The sequence below is a fragment of the Harmonia axyridis genome, chromosome 4 (genome assembly GCF_914767665.1).
Source record: "Harmonia axyridis chromosome 4, icHarAxyr1.1, whole genome shotgun sequence".
Taxonomy (NCBI): Eukaryota; Metazoa; Arthropoda; class Insecta; order Coleoptera; family Coccinellidae; genus Harmonia; species Harmonia axyridis.
The window spans coordinates 20,448,682-20,467,200 of NC_059504.1; the positions used below are offsets into that span (position 1 = coordinate 20,448,682).

The window sequence follows — 18,519 nt, forward strand, 5'->3', positions numbered from 1 at the left end:
GCTGCTGTAGCCCTTAGTGTTGATGAAAACCCAGGTTCGATTCCTCGTCTATCTTTGGAATTAGGCATTCTATTCTAAATGATATTACATCGTGATTTGCATAAAGACTTAGATTTTAGGTTAGCTTCAGATTTAAGGGGGTCCCTTTGCTCTGCGAACTAATAGTCCATTATGTCCCACATCAGAGTTATCTATAATAATAATAATCTTTATTTCTTATGTTGGATATACAGAGCATATATAACCAAAGAAAACGACAAAATAAAGATATTCATTCAAAAAACTCAGAAATATAATAGCAATTCTTATCTAAAAGTAATGACTTAACCCTATTCTTGAAAATAAATAAATTTGGAGAATTTTGTACTTCTACAGGTAACTTATTAAAAATTTTACAACCCATATACTGTAGATTTTTTTGATAATACGCATTACTGTGATTTTTAGGTGCTAACAAAAATTATCCTCTGGTATTATAACAGTGTTTGATATCATTAATAAATAAATATCTATTTATGAACACATATTCACAAACTTCAAAAATGTAGATTCCTATCAAAGTGAGTATTTTTAATTCCTTGAAGGATGCCCTACATGATTCTCGAAAAGGCATCCCAGCAATTATTCTTATTGCGTACTTCTGCAGTATGAATACTCTCCCAACATCATTGGCACAACCCCAATTTAATACACCATATCTCAAGTGACAGTGAATGCTAGCAAAATAAATTGACCTCAATGTAGTATTGCTACAGTACTTTTTCATGAACTTGAGTGAAAAACAACTACTACGGATTTTACCACACAAAAAATCTATGTGCTCAGTCCATCGAGAATCCATAACAACACCCAGAAGCTTTGTGTGTTCAACGAAATTAATTTCGCCATGAGGTATCTGAATTACATTGTCTATCAGCCTTGGTACCCTCATTGAGAAATGTACCGCATGAGTTTTCGAACAATTGATCAATAAATTATTCTTTTTTGACCATTCAAAAATATCATTGCAAGTATTTGCAACAGAGATTGTGACTTGTTTTATATCAGTACCAGAAACAAGAATATTTGTATCATCCGCGTAACATACTATAGTACATGAAGATGATTTATTCTTCACAAATTTAGGGAGGTCATTACTAAAAATTAGATATAGCTTCGTACCTAGAATAGACCCCTGAGGAACACCTGCACTAATATATCTCATGCTTCTCAAAACTCCACCGATTCTTACAACCCCGCCTTACAAGCTCGCCTTTCAGTTCCATAGTTCTAATGAACTTCAGTATCTAGGATGGCTCCAAGGACGCTACTTCCTCACATTTTTTTGGTCCAAAGCAGATTTTGCGTTGGGTAATGATGGCGAGTCCGGGCGAGGCATTCCGTCACCTGGTGACCCGTATAGTTTCCTCCTCCTCCTCCTCATAGAATCTGAATTCGTTGTTTTCTGCTAGGCCCATTCTTATAAGTTGCTTCCTGGAGCGACAATTCCCTATAAGAAATCCAGTTAGGAGCTGTAGTAGGTATATTTCCAAAATCTTCTCAGATCTCGCAGTGTCAAAGTTCCGAAAAAACATTCTGGATAAAGACTTAAGTCTTAAGGTTTTTCTCAACAAGTGGCACTACGTCCCACACAAGAAACAATTTAATCGCAATTTTGCTAGAGGAGTTTCCTGGCCTTGTTATTTCACGAAGAGGTGATCACAATTGGGGCCATGTAAAAGATAAAGTCTATGCCTGTGATCCACAATCGATTCAAGACCTTAAAGATGGAATTAGTAAAGAAGTTATCGAGGACATACAGCAGCAAATGTGAGAATTGGTCATGGAAGATTCCATGAAAGGATAAGGTGCTGCAACCGTTTGGCTGAAGAAAAAGAGATATAGATAGGTTCCCAATAAATTTAAAATTCTCAATAGTTTGTGTGAAAAGGTTATCGAGGGTCAAAATGCTAGATGAGCAACACTTGAAGAAAACAACAAACAAACGGAGTCCACAACAGAAGCCAGCCGTCCATTTGTGGTTTCCGTAGGAAGACCCCTACGTTTATTTGTTGTTTTCTTCAAGTGTTGCTCATCTAGCACTTTTTCACCATACTGATGAGGGCCGAAAGCCCGAAACACGTGTCTACGGTTAACACCTCTCCTGAGGGCATGTCCAATATTAATTTTCCTTCCTTTCTCAATAGTTTTTTATAGATAGTCTGTCTCTTACTCTGCTGCCGGAGCATTAGACATTTGGCCAACATTTCTGCCCGACATTTCCCCAAAATTTTGATAGGTAGTTACTTGGATGGACTCCTTATAAGCAGGATTCTTAACTTATATTAATTTTGTTTTTCAAATGCTATTTTTTTCAGGTTTTCGACAGAGCTCTATGTTGCCGCCAGCTACGATATTCAGGTATGATGGAAACAGCCAAGATAAGACAAGCTGGTTATCCCATACGTTACAACTATGACGAGTTCGTGGACAGATTTCGATATTTGGGAAAAGCAATTCCTCCTTCGCATAAGGGTAATAATAAGGACTCTTCGCAAAAGATCTGCACAATGGTCTTCACTAAAGGAGAAGATTATCAAATGGGACATACAAAATTATTTTTGAAGCACCAAGATAACGAGTTTTTGGAGAATAGTCGAGCAAATATTCTCTCGAAATATATAATTGTTTTACAGAAAGAAATAAGGGCATGGTTATGGAGGAGATGGTTCCTGAAACATAGAAATGCTGCAATAGTGTTTCAGAAATATTGGAGAGCCAGGGGATACAGACAGAGGTGATCAAAATAATTAGTTATAATGTTACTATTGTTGTCCTTATTGAAATTGTTATTAGTGGCAGCTCATGAATACACTCACCGGCAAAAAAACTCGGCCACCTAATAGTTTGTCGAAGTTCGTTGTTGAAGAACTTTCGTAATTTTTCATCGATTTCAATTGTTTCTATGCCAAATTGAAGATAATTTCCAAAAATGTTGCTAGCTATTTATACAGGGTGAAAAAAACATGTAATTGTAGTCCAATTTCTTAACACCCTGTGGAACAGTTCGGGAAATTTATAGAGTTTACGCTCAGTTTATAACAAGGACCATCCTTTTCACCATCTTTCAGCTCAGTATTTCACCTTGATATCTTTTTTTATTTTGAAGATACACGTATTCAAATAAAAGCCTAGAATTTGCGTAGCTAGAATCGATATTTTTGTAAAGTGTTATAAATTGTTGAATTCGTAATTTTTTTCGTTATCTCCTCATAAGAAGAACCAATATGGCTCCCATAAGAAAAAAATGACTATCGCGTCTCTTAAGAGACGCTATAGTCATTTTTTTCTGTTTTTCATTGTTTAATTAAACAATGAAAAACAGAAAAAAATTTGACGACACCATTAGAATCTCTATTTTGGATAATGGCTGCATACCGAATTTCGTGAAGAAACAAAAAAGAAACAAATGAGAACAGAAAAAAAGAAAATCTTGATTTTTTTCGAGATATTTCAGGAAAAATTGGAGATATTTCGAATCTGTTAACACCAACACACTAATCCTTGAATAACGCAACTTTTTTGTAATTTAAGCTACCCTGTATTTCTAGCGGATTCCGATATCCCTGTAGTGCCCCTCTCAATAGTTCTTACTCTGTATATAATTTTCGCGCGATTTGAATTAGTCCAACCTCATCTTATCTTGAAAAATCATTGCATCTACAGGTATTTGATCATACGGAATGGATATCAGAGACTTCAAGTTCGTGTAAAAGTCAGAGAACTGAACTACATCTACATGAAGTTGAGAAAGAAGACCATTGGTCTCCAATCATTCTGCAGGGGCTATTTAGCAAGAAATGACTCCCAATTTGGAAAAATCTACAAGGCTGTTCAGCAACGAAAAATTGATGAAATATCATTGAAAAAGTCTGGTAATAGTAATTACAAGCAGATAGCTGAAAAGAGGATGCAAGAAACGCTACAAGAACTAAACAGAGAATATGCACTGAAAGAAACACCATCAGTCGAACAAAATATCAGTGAATACATTGACAAGCAGTTCGATTTCTTTAAACGTTCGAATGAATCGGAAGACCATGAAGAAGCACAAAAAATACTGGTTCGTATTTTTTTTTTCGAATTGAAGATATTTTTTTTCAGTTTTCAAATATTGAGTCATTAAATCATATAACAAATGTTCCGTGAAGATCGTATAACCATTGCATATATTTTGATACAATGGTATCATTGTGATCTTCAGTGTTTCAGATATCTACAGCGAGTCATTTTCTTTCATTATTTGAGCACTCTATGTATATTCCCCCTTCCCCCCGACATAACTAACAGTCTTCAAGTTTCAAACATTTACGACTCTTTTGGAGATGCGATTTGTTGGGGAAACTATATTGTTGGTGAGAGACTACAATTGTCCAAAATTTTTTATAACCTTTAGGTTATAAGTTCAGGAGATTCAGAACGTTGGTCAAGTCGAAAATTTCTTCTGGGTATGACAGTTACCTTGCTGAAGTACATCAGAGCCAGACAAATTCTGATATTTCTGCGTGTGAGATAGAGGCGATGTTCTACAAGAATACCTGGACGTCTTTATGATGATCCCAGTGAAAATGTCCGTTTCTTTGGCCTGCACCTTTCTGATGTTGGATCTTGGCTGGAAATTTATAATAGTGACCCCGATAGATTGGCTCAGCTTGACCAAAGATGAGATCGGGGCGATATTGGATAAATTTATTGATAAGCTGACATTTGTTGATAATCAGATCCTCTCATTGCTCGTTCGAGAGTGCAGCTCAGCACTTGGCAAGCCCCTCAAACTTATTATAATCATGAGCCTTCCTACTTCTACCTTTCCCAATAGATAGAAAAGAGATCTGGTTGTTCCAATATTTGAAAAAGGTGATTGATCTCTTGTGGAAAACTACCTACCTATAAATGTGCTACCACATTTCGCCAAGGAGTATGAAGAGATTTATATTCCATTATTTACCTCCATGTTAAGCCACATTTGTTCTCAAGGCAGCGTTGTTTCATACGTGGTAGGTCAACAAAAACTGACTTGACCACATTATCACAAAATCTTGTTAAGTCTCTCGATGATGGAGGTCAGGTAGATATCATCTATACAGATTTTTTACGTGTACTATCCATCACGTATAGCTTTTGAAGAAACTTACATCGTTTGACGTCGCTCCTTCTTTTCTGAGGCTGATGAGAAAGAATAATATATTTTACAATAGCTTGTGTTAAAAAGCTCAAAATAAGATGCTTTAAGAACTTTAAGTTGTTAAAGGCCGGAGAGAATTAAAGTGGACTGATTGGACCTCAATCCTCGAGATTTCCGTTGAAAATTCAATAATAGCGAATAGGACCCCTCACAAATCAATAAATTAAATAAATATTGAAACAAAACCAACGATTTGCGACTTACCCTTAAAAGGATGGTTCTGCTGCTGCTTGAAGGGCCCTTCTTTCTGGAGATGAACACAACACTATGTCCTTTGGTGTGTATTCACGAACTATAGCGGCTTGATCACAAGTTAAATAGTTGAAATGCGTCCAAACTTTTGGAAAATAGCGAAAATAGAAAAAAATAGAATTTAACTGCGTGGCGGTTTCTTAAGAATTGTCTTCCTGTCTTCTGCTTAACCACTACGCACATGCGCCAACAAAAAAAGGTAGCTGTACGCAACTCGTTGGCAGAATATTCAAAACTTGAATTTAAAAATAAAGAAAAAACTTGTGAGAAGTCCCTCATAATGAAAAAACAAACAATATATTCTCGTATATATTTCGTGATTACGAAACAGCTTGAAATCTTACAAATATGAGCTCAAGACTGGCGTTATTCAAGGATCTAATCTAGGTTCATTATTGTTTCTCATCTTTATGAATGATTCTATGTTCTCTTGGTTGCAAGGCTTTGGTCTATGCGAATGAAGCTTTACTTGAAAATATGTCGAGTAATCTTTTCCTTCTTCAATCGAGTCTGATTGGAGTCCACAGATGATGCTTGGAAAGTGGTACCGTTTGAATTGGAAAAAGTACTCCAAGTTTACTTACTTGAGAAAAAAGCAGCAGCACACCTTTAACTATCCTATTGGTGACCACCTGATTGCTGAAGGAGATCGCCTTCATGATCTAAGAGTCATATTCGATAGTGAATTGAGTTTTGTTCCACACGTTGTAGAGATCTGTGCCTCTTCTTGTAGGCCACTGGGATTAGTCTTCAGAAACTTTAAGGAATTCAATGATTTGTCTGCTCTCAGGAGCGTTTACTTCTCCCTCGTCAGTAGTAAGTTGGAATATGCTAATTTGATACTGTTTCTAATATAAATGCAACTCATCTCACTCCAGTTGAACGTATCCAGAGAAGGTTTTTGAAGTATGTCGCATGTTCAGAAAAACAGGGATACATTTCTACTCGCAAAAAGCATTTCAGATAATTATGAACAACTTTGCTTTTGAAATCCTGAGTCGAGTTTCAATCCATGACCGAGAAACCTTTCGATGGATATTGTATGTACAAGTTTTCTTTGAAAAACTAAAAAAATTTTTTTCACAGGAAGATGTACACAAAAATTATGAAGTTAAAGTGAAGAAGACTAAGGAGGATCTTTCTCAATACACTTTCAATATATTCGCAGCAACATATTTTTTGAAGAATACGAGTCCAATTTACTCAAGGAAGCCATTGAAAGAAGCACTTTTGGAACTACCAACTCCTGATGACGTGTTAGCTGCGCAAACAATTTTCATAATGATTTTGAGGTTCATGGGCGATGCTCCAGAGCCCAAGTATGAGAATTCCCAGAGAATAAAAGAACCAGTCATGAGCAACCTGAAGGAAACCCTTGGGAGGAGCTTCATCAACAGGAAAGAATATCAAGTAAGTAGACACCCCATTTTTATCTTTGAAAAGTTGATTGCTAATTTCCTTTCCATTGGGATTCTATTTGGCTTTTTTGAATCTACTCAAATTCAATCTATTATTGTCAGTAAGTGAATAAAATTAGTTGGAAGTTGTTATTTTATATCTAAATGCAAAAATGTTATCCAAACCGAATTCATGATTTTGAAATTATTAGAAAAGCCTCGAGAAGAACAAACACTCAAATGACCATATTTACAAAGTCAGAGAGTCAAACCTAATGGTTGGAGACCATTCCCGGTTCAAAATTCGAAAAATACCGTCATCATTACGAAATTATATAGGTAGCACTATGTTCGAGGAACGAGCGTTCAAAAATTGATCCACGTTTCGGTTTTCATTAAAATCTTGTTGACCAATCCCCATTTCAGCAAATTTTAAAACACGAGGAGAAAATGGCCACCATGACAAAAATGCAGAGACAAAAACTGATAAGTATGACATTGAAGAAAAAACATAAACTATTAGAGGATTTGAGGCAAGGTCTAGTGGAAGATACTTTCGCTTCTGAAAATTACAAGGAATGGATAAATAGCAAGAGAACCAATAATTTGGAAAAAATACATTTTATAATTGGACACGGCATTCTCCGAAAGGAATTGAGGTTTGTATGAGAGTAAAATTATGGCTTAGTAAAATAAAAATTCCGGAAAGTACTGACTTGGTTACGGTTGCACCAAACTTCTTTGCAACTTTTCACTTTGCAGTTTTTAAATGAAATGCGATATACGAAAAACATTCTAAATTGAAAAGTGGCAAAGTAGTTGAACTTGGTGGAAGGATTTCTCAACCAATATTTTAGTGCAACTTCTTACATTACTTTTCCCTTTGCAAAGTACCAGGCACCGCATCCATAGGAAATTGGCTTTCAGTGAATCTTCTTGAATTTTAAATATGTTGTAGAACTTGTGATGATGATGAATTGATCTCATTGCATTACCGCTCGAAATTCGACCGTTTAGATTATAAAGGGTGCTAAAAATAACTTATCTAAAATTGCAAATGGCAATTGGGCGAATTGGTGATGGAAAATTAAAATTTCATGAATAAGATATGGTACTGTAGCCATAGCCGTGGCAGCATTTGACTGATTTCATTTTTCATCGTTAATGGCTTCCTCTAATACCTTCCTCTTTACAATAAAATAAACGTCCATTGATTCCTCTTATAAAATATATTCTTTTTTTCTTAAATATCAAAATTAAACCTCTTATTGGAAAAACCTTCAATATATACTAACTGAAAAAGAAACTGAAACACCCAGAAGTAGCTGTTTAAATTTAAATTTTTTTTGGTAAAACAAAGATAGTATCAAAGGAGTTTAGAGAAAAAAAAATGAGAAGGTTTTTTCATGTAAACAATTTTTGTTACTTATATATTTTTCGTTTACTGCAAGTTTTCTGAATTTTAAAACAAACCAGTTGTTCGAGGAGATCCAAAGTCGATGTTGAGTTGTTGTTAAAATGCCTAGAGACAACTCGATCTTTGTTTGATGAGTGGTTAGGAGAACAAGGCCATCCTGTAACTGTCCGATCAGTTTACCGCCGGATAAGGTCTTATGGACTGCAGCATTTTCGACCCCATCTTGTGTTACCTCTAACGGTTGAGCATCGCCGGCAACGATTACAGTGGTGCAGAGAACGTCAACATTGGAATATGGAATGGCATCAGGTTGTTTTTCTGATGAACCTCGATTCTCCTTGGATGCACATGATGGCAGAAGAAGGGTTAAACGACGTTGGGGAGAAAGACGTGAACCTCAATCCTCAGTTTGATGTTGAGCGTCATGTACACCGGACAGTAGGCGTTACGGTATGGAATGCTATTGCACATGCAAGTAGTTCATCTTTAGTCTTTATTCGAGGTAACATGACGGCGCTGCATTACCTTCAAGAAATAGTAGAGCCATATGTTCTCCCTTACCTTAACCGACTTGAGAATCCAATATTTCAGCAAGATAATGCCCAAACGCATGTTGCCAGAGTAAGTTTAAACGTTTTCTAAGCGACCCATGTGAATCTTTAGCCATGGCCGCCCAGATCCCCCGATCTTTCGGAATGTTTGGGACATCATGGGTAGAAGGCTTGGAAATTTACCCCAGCCCCCACGAACTTTGGCGGCTCTGAGACATGAAGTACAGGTAGCTTGGGATAGTATCCCTCGAAATCAATGCCGAGACGTGTTGGGGAGTATATGTATAGATAATCGCGGTGGACAAACACATTATCGAATTTATTTAAAAGAATTGTAAACTCTTCGTTTTTTTCTCCAAATTTGAACCATTTACTCCTTGCTATACTATCAATGTTTTACCAAATAATACTTAAAATTTGAACAGCTCCTTTTGGGTGTTTTTTTGTCAGTTAGTATATTTGTTTCATCAAAAAGTAGCACGGTGTCGCGGCAAATACATCGCTCTCTCCCTACTTAAAACTAAGAAACTGATTCTATATAAATTCTTAATTTTTCAGGGATGAAATTTTCTGTCAGCTCTGCAAACAACTCACTTCCAATCCAAGCAAAGTCTCCAGAGCACGTGGATGGATCTTACTGGCGCTCTGTACAGGCTGTTTTCCGCCCTCGGATAGATTTATGAACTATCTACGAGCATTTATACAAGACGGACCTCCCGGTTACAATCAATTCTGCGAAGAAAAACTGGAACGAACCGTCCAGAATGGCCCTAGAACAGAACCACCGAGTTGGTTAGAACTCATGGCGTCGAAAGATAAGAAACCAATAGAGGTTCAAGTAACTTTTATGGACAACCACGTTGAAAGTCTTAATGTTGATTCTGCCAGTACGGCAAAGGAAGTTTGCGATGATATCAACCAAAGGTTAGGATTGACAGATTCGTTTGGGTTCTCTCTACTGATTTCAATACGTGACAAGGTAAGATCGATCTACAGTATTTTATTAACGATACGTAGATTGTTGATATCCAATGCCACAATTAGAAATTAAATTCCATTAGTTAAATAAAGATAGTACGATATGGTAATTTGAACAATTCCCTTTCCAGCATCTCTTTGAGGGAAGGGGTACATGTAGGCGTGTACGAAATGTATATCTTGCAATATCTGCCTAGTCACGTGATCTGAGCTGCCTAATTGACCAAATATAAGTTTAGTCGAGAAGAAATCGAAAAACTTTTGGTTTCTTAGCCTTTTTTAACGCCACTATAAAATTCCGAATGGAAAGTCATACATTCAAATACTTATAAGAAAAATAATATTGAAAATCAATTCTTTTGTTTGACATTTAATGTGCGGTCATATTTCTTATATGGTAGAGAGATTTGATTTGAATATTAGGTGTAGTAAAAGAAATCCATTATTTTTCCAACTAGATTTTTCCACTAGATGACGTTATAAAGATGAGACTTCGTACTACAAAAACTTTTCTGACAGTTTTGTGATTAGTTGACTCAATTTAGTTTGAGCGCGCGTCAAGGATGGACACTAGCAAATAAAAAATACGCTATATTATACAGTTTTTCTTCGATGAAGGCAAAAATTCAAGACAGGCCGTTGAAAATGTAAATAGGGTTTATGGTCCTGATAATGTAACAGCCAATCATGCACAATTTTGGTTTCGTTGATTCCGTTCCGGTAAATTAGATGTCAAAGATGCACCACACATTGGAAGGCCAATACGCTCTATTAGTGATGACGTCACACACCGCCATTTTAGTTCTCCTGTCAGTGTTCGGAGTCCAAACAAACAAATTGTCATTCAAATTAGTACGTTGTCGTTGAAGAAATTGGCTTATTTTGATAAATAAGATTATTTAAGGAACGATTTTACTATTAATTGATAGACACAAGGCACGAGATTAATGCCAGTAAGTTCGAACTTGAAGTTCAACTAATAAATACGGCTTTTCACAAAATCTGGGGAATGATACAGGATTCAAACTTACTGGTATTAACCTCGTGTCTTCTGTCTATCGATTAATACTGAAATCGTTCCTCAAATACTCTTATCTATGAAAATAAGCCAATTCCTTCAACGACACCGTACTAATTTGAATGACAATTTATTTGTTTGGATTCCGAACACTGACAGGAGAACCAAAAATGACGGTGTGTGACGTCACACTAATAGAGCGTATATTGTCGAAAATGTCGATAAAATCATGGACATTGTCGAGACCGACCGTCATGTTAGCACTGTTTCGATTGCACAAGGGCTAAAGATTTCACAAAAACCATTTGGAACCAGTTACCTTAGGCTGGTCTCAAGAAGAAACTTGTATGGGTATAGTATATCCAAAGTCACCTGAACTAGTCCATAAAAATACTTGACCATAGATGTCCCTTTGAAGTGGACACCGCGATCCGCTAAATACCGGGGTTTATTTGAAAGTATTGTTATTGTTAAGCAATAAATTCACTGGCCCCAAAGAAATTTCTGGAAACTTGGACAACCCTTGTAAAATCTAAATATTCTGGCTTCCTCCAAGTGACTTTGGATATACTATACCACACGAGTTAACGCAAAAAAACCTCATGCACCGAATATCCATCTGCAAATCGCTGCTGAATCGCAATAAAATCGACCCATTTTTGAAGCGGTCAGTGACTGGTGATGAAAAGTGGATCACTTACGACAACATCAAGTGAAAACGGTCGTCATCGAAACGCGGTGAGCCGGTAGAAGCTGAGCTGCTCTCCTACAACACAACTGTTAACTTGGAACTGTGCTGTCAGCAATTGGACCGTCTGAAGAAAGCAATCGCCCAGAAGCGGCCAGCTTTGGTCAATAGGTAAGGAATTGTGTTCTATCAGGTCAACGGCAAACCACACACATAGATAGTGTCTAGCCAAAAGCTCCAGGAGCTTGGTTTGGAGTTTCTTATGCATCCACCTTATAGTCCGAACCGGGCACCAAGTGATTATCATCCGTTTCTGTCCATGGAGAAGAATTTTGCTGGTGAAAAATTCGCTTCAACAGCGGCTTGTGAAAATCGACAGTCTCTATATTTTGCCAATAGGGATGAGCGCTTCCATGAGGGACGCATTATATTACCTTCGAAATGGCAACAAGTTATAGAACAAAACGGCGCATATTTGACCGAGATCGGATCATTCTGGCTATGGTAATTAAAACCTTGATTCTCATGCAAAAATAATGGACTTTTTACTACTCCTTATATTTTCAATTATAGATTTCAAACATGATTCCATATAAAAATTCAACACCTTATCCCAAATGACTTAACTATTTTGCTATCCCTTTCCAAATATATATTGAAATAATAATCTAATTACTTTTCTTCATTTATCACAGATAATGTCAATCGGTAGTGGACTTGACCACATAATGGATGCAATATCCCAATGCGAACAATACGGTAAAGAAGTTGGAGAAAACGAGAAGACGGCTAGTTGGAAATTGTATTTCAGGAAAGAAATATTCACTCCATGGATGAACATCCCAGAAGATGATGTGGCGAACAATCTCATCTACCACCAAATCATTCGAGGTTTGAAACATGGTGAATACAAATGCCGGAATGAAAATGATCTAGCCACATTATTAGCTACACAGTATTACATTGACAATGGAGCCCAATTCAATCAGAAAATTCTGGATTCACGATTAGGGGAATATCTGCCAACATATCTTCTCAAAACGACAAACAACGATCTGACCGATTGGAAGGAAAAAATAAAAAATTCCTTCTTTTTGTTATCTTGCGTGAAACAAAAAGTTCCAGTGGCAAAAGCCAAAGAAACCATGGTTAAATACGCTAAAATTTCATGGCCAATACTGTTCTCCAGATATTTCGAGGCAGTTCAAATCTCGGGACCAGAATTGAATAAAAAAAATGTTGTAATGGCTATAAACAGCACCGGAATTTATATGATAGACGACCAGGAGCAAATACTGCTTGAACTTAGTTTCCCAGAAATAATGTCTGTTACATACGAACCAATAAATCACCCTATATTACAAAGAATTCACCTCCCTACAGTGAAAAATGATGAATATATTTTCGATAGTCCGGAAGGACAGAATATAGTTGAACTAATACAAGAATTAATCGACGGTCTGAAGAAAAGATCGAAATATCTTGTAGCTACGCAAGATTACAGGCATCCAACAAATGCAGAATCCTTCATTGCTTTCAGAAAAGGTGACCTTATTGTTCTGCAAAACGCTACAGGACAAGATATAATGAATACCTCCTATGGTTACGGAGAATGTAATAATGTTTCAGGAGATTTTCCTACAGAATTTATTCACATACTGCCTTGTCTCAGCCAACCCAAGCAGGAAGTGTTAGCTGCATTCAAAAGAAAAGGCGTAGTAGCTGAAAAAGTGGTGAAAAATGAAATATCCTCAGAACAGATTATGAGATTGTACACTTTAGCATCTTATGCCCAAGAGCACTTTAGGTCTAGCAGAAGAATTACACGAAGAAAATCGGTCTTAGTTGCAGTTAGGAGAAATTCAGAAAACGAATTATGGAAATACACCAACGAGCCTATGCATCAACCTCTTTTCCAGAAATTACTCTCTGACGATGAACTATCAAAAGAAGCCTGCATGTGTTTCATGGCTATCATGAAATACATGGAGGATATACCGGCACCAAAAGCGAGATACGCTAATGAGTATACCGATGAAATATTTGGACCTCCCTTGAAACATGAACCATTGAGGGATGAAATTTATTGCCAAATCATGAAACAGTTGACCTTCAACAGGCTATTGAAGAGTGAAGAAAAAGGTTGGGAACTAATGTACCTCATAAGTGGGCTATACGCACCTAGTCAAAATCTCTATGCGGAACTGAAGAAATTTTTGAAATCTAGACAACATCCGGTTATAGAAGCTTGCTTGCAACGTCTTCAGAGAACTCTGAAAATTGGCTCCAGGAAGTACGCACCTTATGCCTTCGAAGTGGAAGCCATTCAACGAAAGAGCCTTCAAATATTCCACAGAATTTACTTCCCAGATGACAGCGATGAAGCTTTCGAGGTGAATTCTCTAACTAGAGCTTCTGATTTATGTAGAGAGATTGGCCGCAGACTTGACTTGCAGAACATTGATGGGTATAATCTTGTAGTACATATTGAGAAAAATAGAGTTTTCAGTATACCTAACAACGAATTTTTCTACGATTTCCTACATGAGATTATGAGATGGGTCCGACAGCAAACGGCTCATTGGAACAGTGAGTATATTTTTATCATGTTACTTTACTCAAATAAATCCCGGCTCAGTGGCCCCCTCCCTAAAATTTGACATACTAAGGCTAAAATAATTACAAGATTAGCAGAACTATAATTTCAATTTACTTTGCCCCCCCCCCCCCCCAAAATATATCCTACCCCCCCGTGGCCACCCCTGTTTTTGAAAGCTGGCGTCACCACTGTCACGGGTCCGACCACTAAAGACACATTTTTTCTTGAAAAATCATCTTAATTCATCAACATCAAGAATTGCATGTCGACGTCCCAAATTCTTTGTCTAGAGAGGGTATCCTAGAACCCCTTCGAACTAGAAAAAAAATAAATGGCACATTTTCACGCTCGATTTTTGAGCGAATTAATTTGGTAAAAACCGCAACCTCATAAATTCAACAGTTTCAAAGCTATAAGAGAAAATTGGAAAATGGCGTGAAATGAAAAGTTCTAATAACTTCTTTATTATTGGAGCTATAAACATGAAACAAACACATCCTTTAGACACTTTTTTCAATAGAATTCATTGATGTTATGATTTATTTGTTATTGCCCTTAGTTTTCAAGTTATAATACAAAACTGTGTTTTTTTAAAAGTAAACAATAACAATTTCTACAACAAATAAAATCGCTTTCTTTCTTCTCTTTTCATAAATATATAACATGCAATATAAATGTATTATCAAACTATATGAATCATCAAAAGTTTCAGTTTTACACGGCGAATCAGCCAAATGCCTATCTAAACTAATGTGTGGATCCTACATATAATTAATATATTCGGTGGCCACCAAGATCTCCGGATTTAACACATTTAGATTTTTTCAACATTTTCAAATTGATAAATGTTGTTCTTAAAATGTGACCAAAGGAAAAAATTTAATGATGTTAAATCCGGAGACCTTGGTGGTCATCAAGCCAATAGAGATCTAAAGAATATACGCATACGCACAATTTCTATTGAGCCACTCGCTCCAATCCTAATACCATTTGAATATTAAAATTTTGAATTCAGAGACATTATTTTCATTTCAAAATACAGCCTCTACCTTCAGTAAGTCAAATGATTTATTCCGGTAGTACCTATATCCAATTGTTATTAATTATTTTTTTCCGCAACAGTATGAACAGAACAATAAAAGAAAAATAAAATTTTATTTTCAGGTGCAGCAACACTTCATGTTGATTACAAAATATTCTTCTTGAAAAGAATATGGATGAACGCAATTCCCGGAGAGGATCCTATAGCAGATCAAATGTTCTATTATCCTCAAGAAGTGCAGAAGTATCTTTTAGGTTACCACAAATGTAGTAAACAGGATGCCGTCAAATTAGCTTCCTTAATTACAAGAGTAAAAAGTGATAAAATCAATAACAATCCGCAAAAAATCAATGAGCATTTACTCAAAGAAATAATACCAAGAGATTTGATAAAGGCATCTAGTATGAGAGAATGGCGAAATTTGATTGCAGAAAAATATAATTCAAAAATTACAGTGGAGAATGCAAAATTAGAATTTTTGAAAATTATTTATGAATGGCCGACGTTTGGAGCTACATTCTTCGAAGTCACAGAAAATGGTAAAAGCAATGAGAGAAGAGTTGTTGCAATCAATAAGAAAGGTGTTAATATTATTCATCCAGACACGAAGGTGAGTGTACGGTTTCATTACTTCTGTAGGGACCTTTGCTTGCTCGGGAGATGGCATCGTAGGCTGCGCATCTCAGAAGATCGGAACCATTTTTCGGGGATTCCCCAGTATGCGAAATTATGGAAATGTCAAACAATAGGTATTCAACGCAGAACACTTATATACCAGTTGATTTTTATTTTATTCGAACTGAAGTGGGAAAAACAGAAAAATCAAAATGACAGAATTTACTTTTGTTATAATATCTGAATAACCGGCCCTGATAATCTCGATTTGTTTGAACTCTTGATAATGCTTTTATGAATACAACTTTTTCTCGATTTGACCGACCTTCTAACTCTTATGGTTTAAAAGTTACTAATACAATTCCATTAAAAAAGTGGCCACTCTGAATATATTGTAATATAATTATTAAAAATGTCTCCAAATGAGTACATATAAAGCTGTAAATGCCCAAATGTTCATTTTATGGCTCAATAAACATTGATATTGCTACTGAGTACTGAAACACAATTTTTTTAATATACCTTTAATATTGTTTCAGGACATATTAGAAACACTGGAATTTTCTGAACTGAATAATTGGTCTTCAGGCAATAATTATTTCCAATTGAAAGCTGGAAATTATGTAAAGGGTAGGAAACTACTTTTCAACACATCAATTGGATACAAGATGGATGAACTTTTGACTTCATACACAGATTACTTGAAAGATATTGCTCCAAAAAAAGCCAACAGAGATTTTATTTTTGAAAAATATGGTCTGTAATGAATTAAATTCGAGAACTAAAGCTTATATTGTTCACATTAATGTATTTTGAATCTAGAATAAATTATTTTCAAACTTCATATTTACTTTTATTCAAATTTGTTACTTCATCAGTTATGAATTGCATAGTTTTTGCCTTTTATCATTCACGACTATGTTACTAATGAATTGTTGAAATCAACATTGAGAAGCAAATTGTTAATAATCTTTTGAACTTTTGTCTATAACAGACAAAATTCATATTTTTTGTTTTATCTAATTTCTCTTAGGAAATATTAGCCTTAGAGATAAAACTAATAAAATTGAAGAGATAATGGGCTCCATATCAATTTGAATTAATTTATAGGCAAGGCTTTTTATCCTTGGGAAGGTATCACTAATAGACGAGAAAATTACAAATCAAAGTATATATATTTTTTAACCTTGGGAAGATGTCACTAATAGACGAGAAAATTACAAATCAAAATATATATATTTTATCAGTAACAATTTGCGAAGTTCAGAATTCTACAGATGTAGTATTTCTATTCTATAAACAAATTAAATATAGTAATAGAAGTATCCCAAACTGTCCACTAAAATAGAAAAGCTCATAAATCACAAAGAGTTTGACGACAAATTTTTCACTTAATTTCCTGGTGTAGGAACATTCAACAACAAATTCTGACCACCGGGAAGATAAGCAACTTGTCTAGATCTTGATAATTGATATGCAATATCTTCTGCTGCTTCTATTCTTCTCAATTCAACCAAACCTTCTCCAGCATCACCAAAAGCTTTAGCAAGTAAAGTTGCTGCTTGTGCATCTCCCTCTGCAGAGATTATAGCTGCTTTTTTGTTTTGTTCAGCTTTTTCCACCAAAAATCTAGCCTTTTCTGCATCTTGTTGAGCAACTTGTTTCAATTCAACGGCTTGAGTGAATTCTCTGCCAAAAGTTAAATGTGTGATAGAGATATCATCTAAAATTACACCGAATTGTGCTGCTCTTTCTGTCAAATCTTCACTAACTTTCTGAGAAACAAGATCTCGTTGTGTGATTAGTTCTCCTGCATCAAATTGAGCTACTACTGCTTTAAGAACTTCTGTTGTAATAGAAGGTAACACCCTCTCTTCATAATCTTGACCAAGAGTACTATAAATTTTGGGGAGTTCATCAGGAACCGGTCTAAACAGAATTCTGAGTGTAATATTCACATTCTGCAAATCTAAATTGGGTAAGGTTACAAAATATATCGTTTCATAAAAGTTATGTAAAATTGAACTTACCTTTACTTCCAGTGATAACAGGAACATTCCTAGGTCTTGCCCTCACATCAAAAATGATTGGTCTTTGTACCCAGGGAACGAAAAAATGTGTACCTTCGCCAACAACCGCTTTTTTGATACCGGTAAATCTATCGAAAATAACTGCTCTATGACCTCCATCAACTGGAAAGAAAATTTGTTCGAATTTCAAATGAATATTTTTTATATCTAGTTACCATTGTATAAAGCCGAATTTATTACACCTCCCGTAAGAGCCAAACCTAGACCTAATTGGCCAATCCTATTGAATATTTGGCTGGCTGACATCTTTCTACAAGAATTGTTTCATATATGGTTATGAAAAATCACGTGTTAAATTGATTTAAATATTAAATACTAACCTATGCTTGGGAAATTCCAAATAATTTTTAGTTGATCTTATAAAAGTCAAAAATTTGGTTAATATCTCAAGTTTTCGCCCCGGGATATTTTTTTACTATATTTTTCTGGAATAAGTTTATAGCGGCGAGTATATCTGTGACTCTATAATCTGTGATCAATAATTAATTGAAAGGTTTATTTCTGTCATCACTTGTCATTATGGTAGGTCTAATCGACATATGGATCAAGCAAGCCGAACACACATTAGGTTGCTTAGAACTACAACTCAAACAACCAAAAATATATATTTTATTTACTTTAAGGCCGGACTCTAACCCTCAAATATTA

The 18,519-nt window shown here is 35.7% G+C and overlaps 2 protein-coding genes across 2 annotated transcripts in view; one reads left to right on the forward strand and one right to left on the reverse strand.

Annotated features, from left to right (window-relative positions):
- Positions 1-16,625, forward strand: part of LOC123677415 (myosin-VIIa-like) — a 29,445-nt gene extending 12,820 nt beyond the window's left edge. Inside the window, exons 6-13 of the mRNA XM_045613916.1 lie at positions 2,358-2,776; positions 3,706-4,102; positions 6,563-6,886; positions 7,300-7,532; positions 9,400-9,820; positions 12,221-14,114; positions 15,289-15,776; positions 16,321-16,625. Coding sequence (XP_045469872.1) covers positions 2,358-2,776; positions 3,706-4,102; positions 6,563-6,886; positions 7,300-7,532; positions 9,400-9,820; positions 12,221-14,114; positions 15,289-15,776; positions 16,321-16,545 — 4,401 coding nt within the window. The 3' untranslated portion in view covers positions 16,546-16,625. The remainder of the gene's footprint in view (positions 1-2,357; positions 2,777-3,705; positions 4,103-6,562; positions 6,887-7,299; positions 7,533-9,399; positions 9,821-12,220; positions 14,115-15,288; positions 15,777-16,320) is intronic.
- Positions 16,626-16,937: 312 nt separating this feature from the next.
- Positions 16,938-18,354, reverse strand: LOC123677416 (protein l(2)37Cc). Its single transcript, XM_045613917.1, has 4 exons — positions 18,192-18,354; positions 18,027-18,121; positions 17,812-17,973; positions 16,938-17,750 (listed from the first exon to the last, which is right to left on the reverse strand). Exons 2-4 carry the CDS (start codon positions 18,115-18,117, stop codon positions 17,173-17,175), a joined length of 831 nt encoding a protein of 276 aa, XP_045469873.1. The 5' UTR covers positions 18,118-18,121; positions 18,192-18,354; the 3' UTR covers positions 16,938-17,172.
- Between the last annotated feature and the right edge of the window lie 165 nt (positions 18,355-18,519).

Excerpts from the sequence above, each read along its gene's own strand:
- LOC123677416 (XM_045613917.1), bottom strand. The coding sequence starts at position 18,117 with ATGTCAGCCAGCCAAATATTCAATAGGATTGGCCAATTAGGTCTAGGT. Across the intron at positions 17,974-18,026 it reads AAATTCGGCTTTATACAATG|TTGATGGAGGTCATAGAGCA; the intron begins GTAACTAGATAT and ends TTTTCTTTCCAG. Across the intron at positions 17,751-17,811 it reads TGTTATCACTGGAAGTAAAG|ATTTGCAGAATGTGAATATT; the intron begins GTAAGTTCAATT and ends TACCCAATTTAG.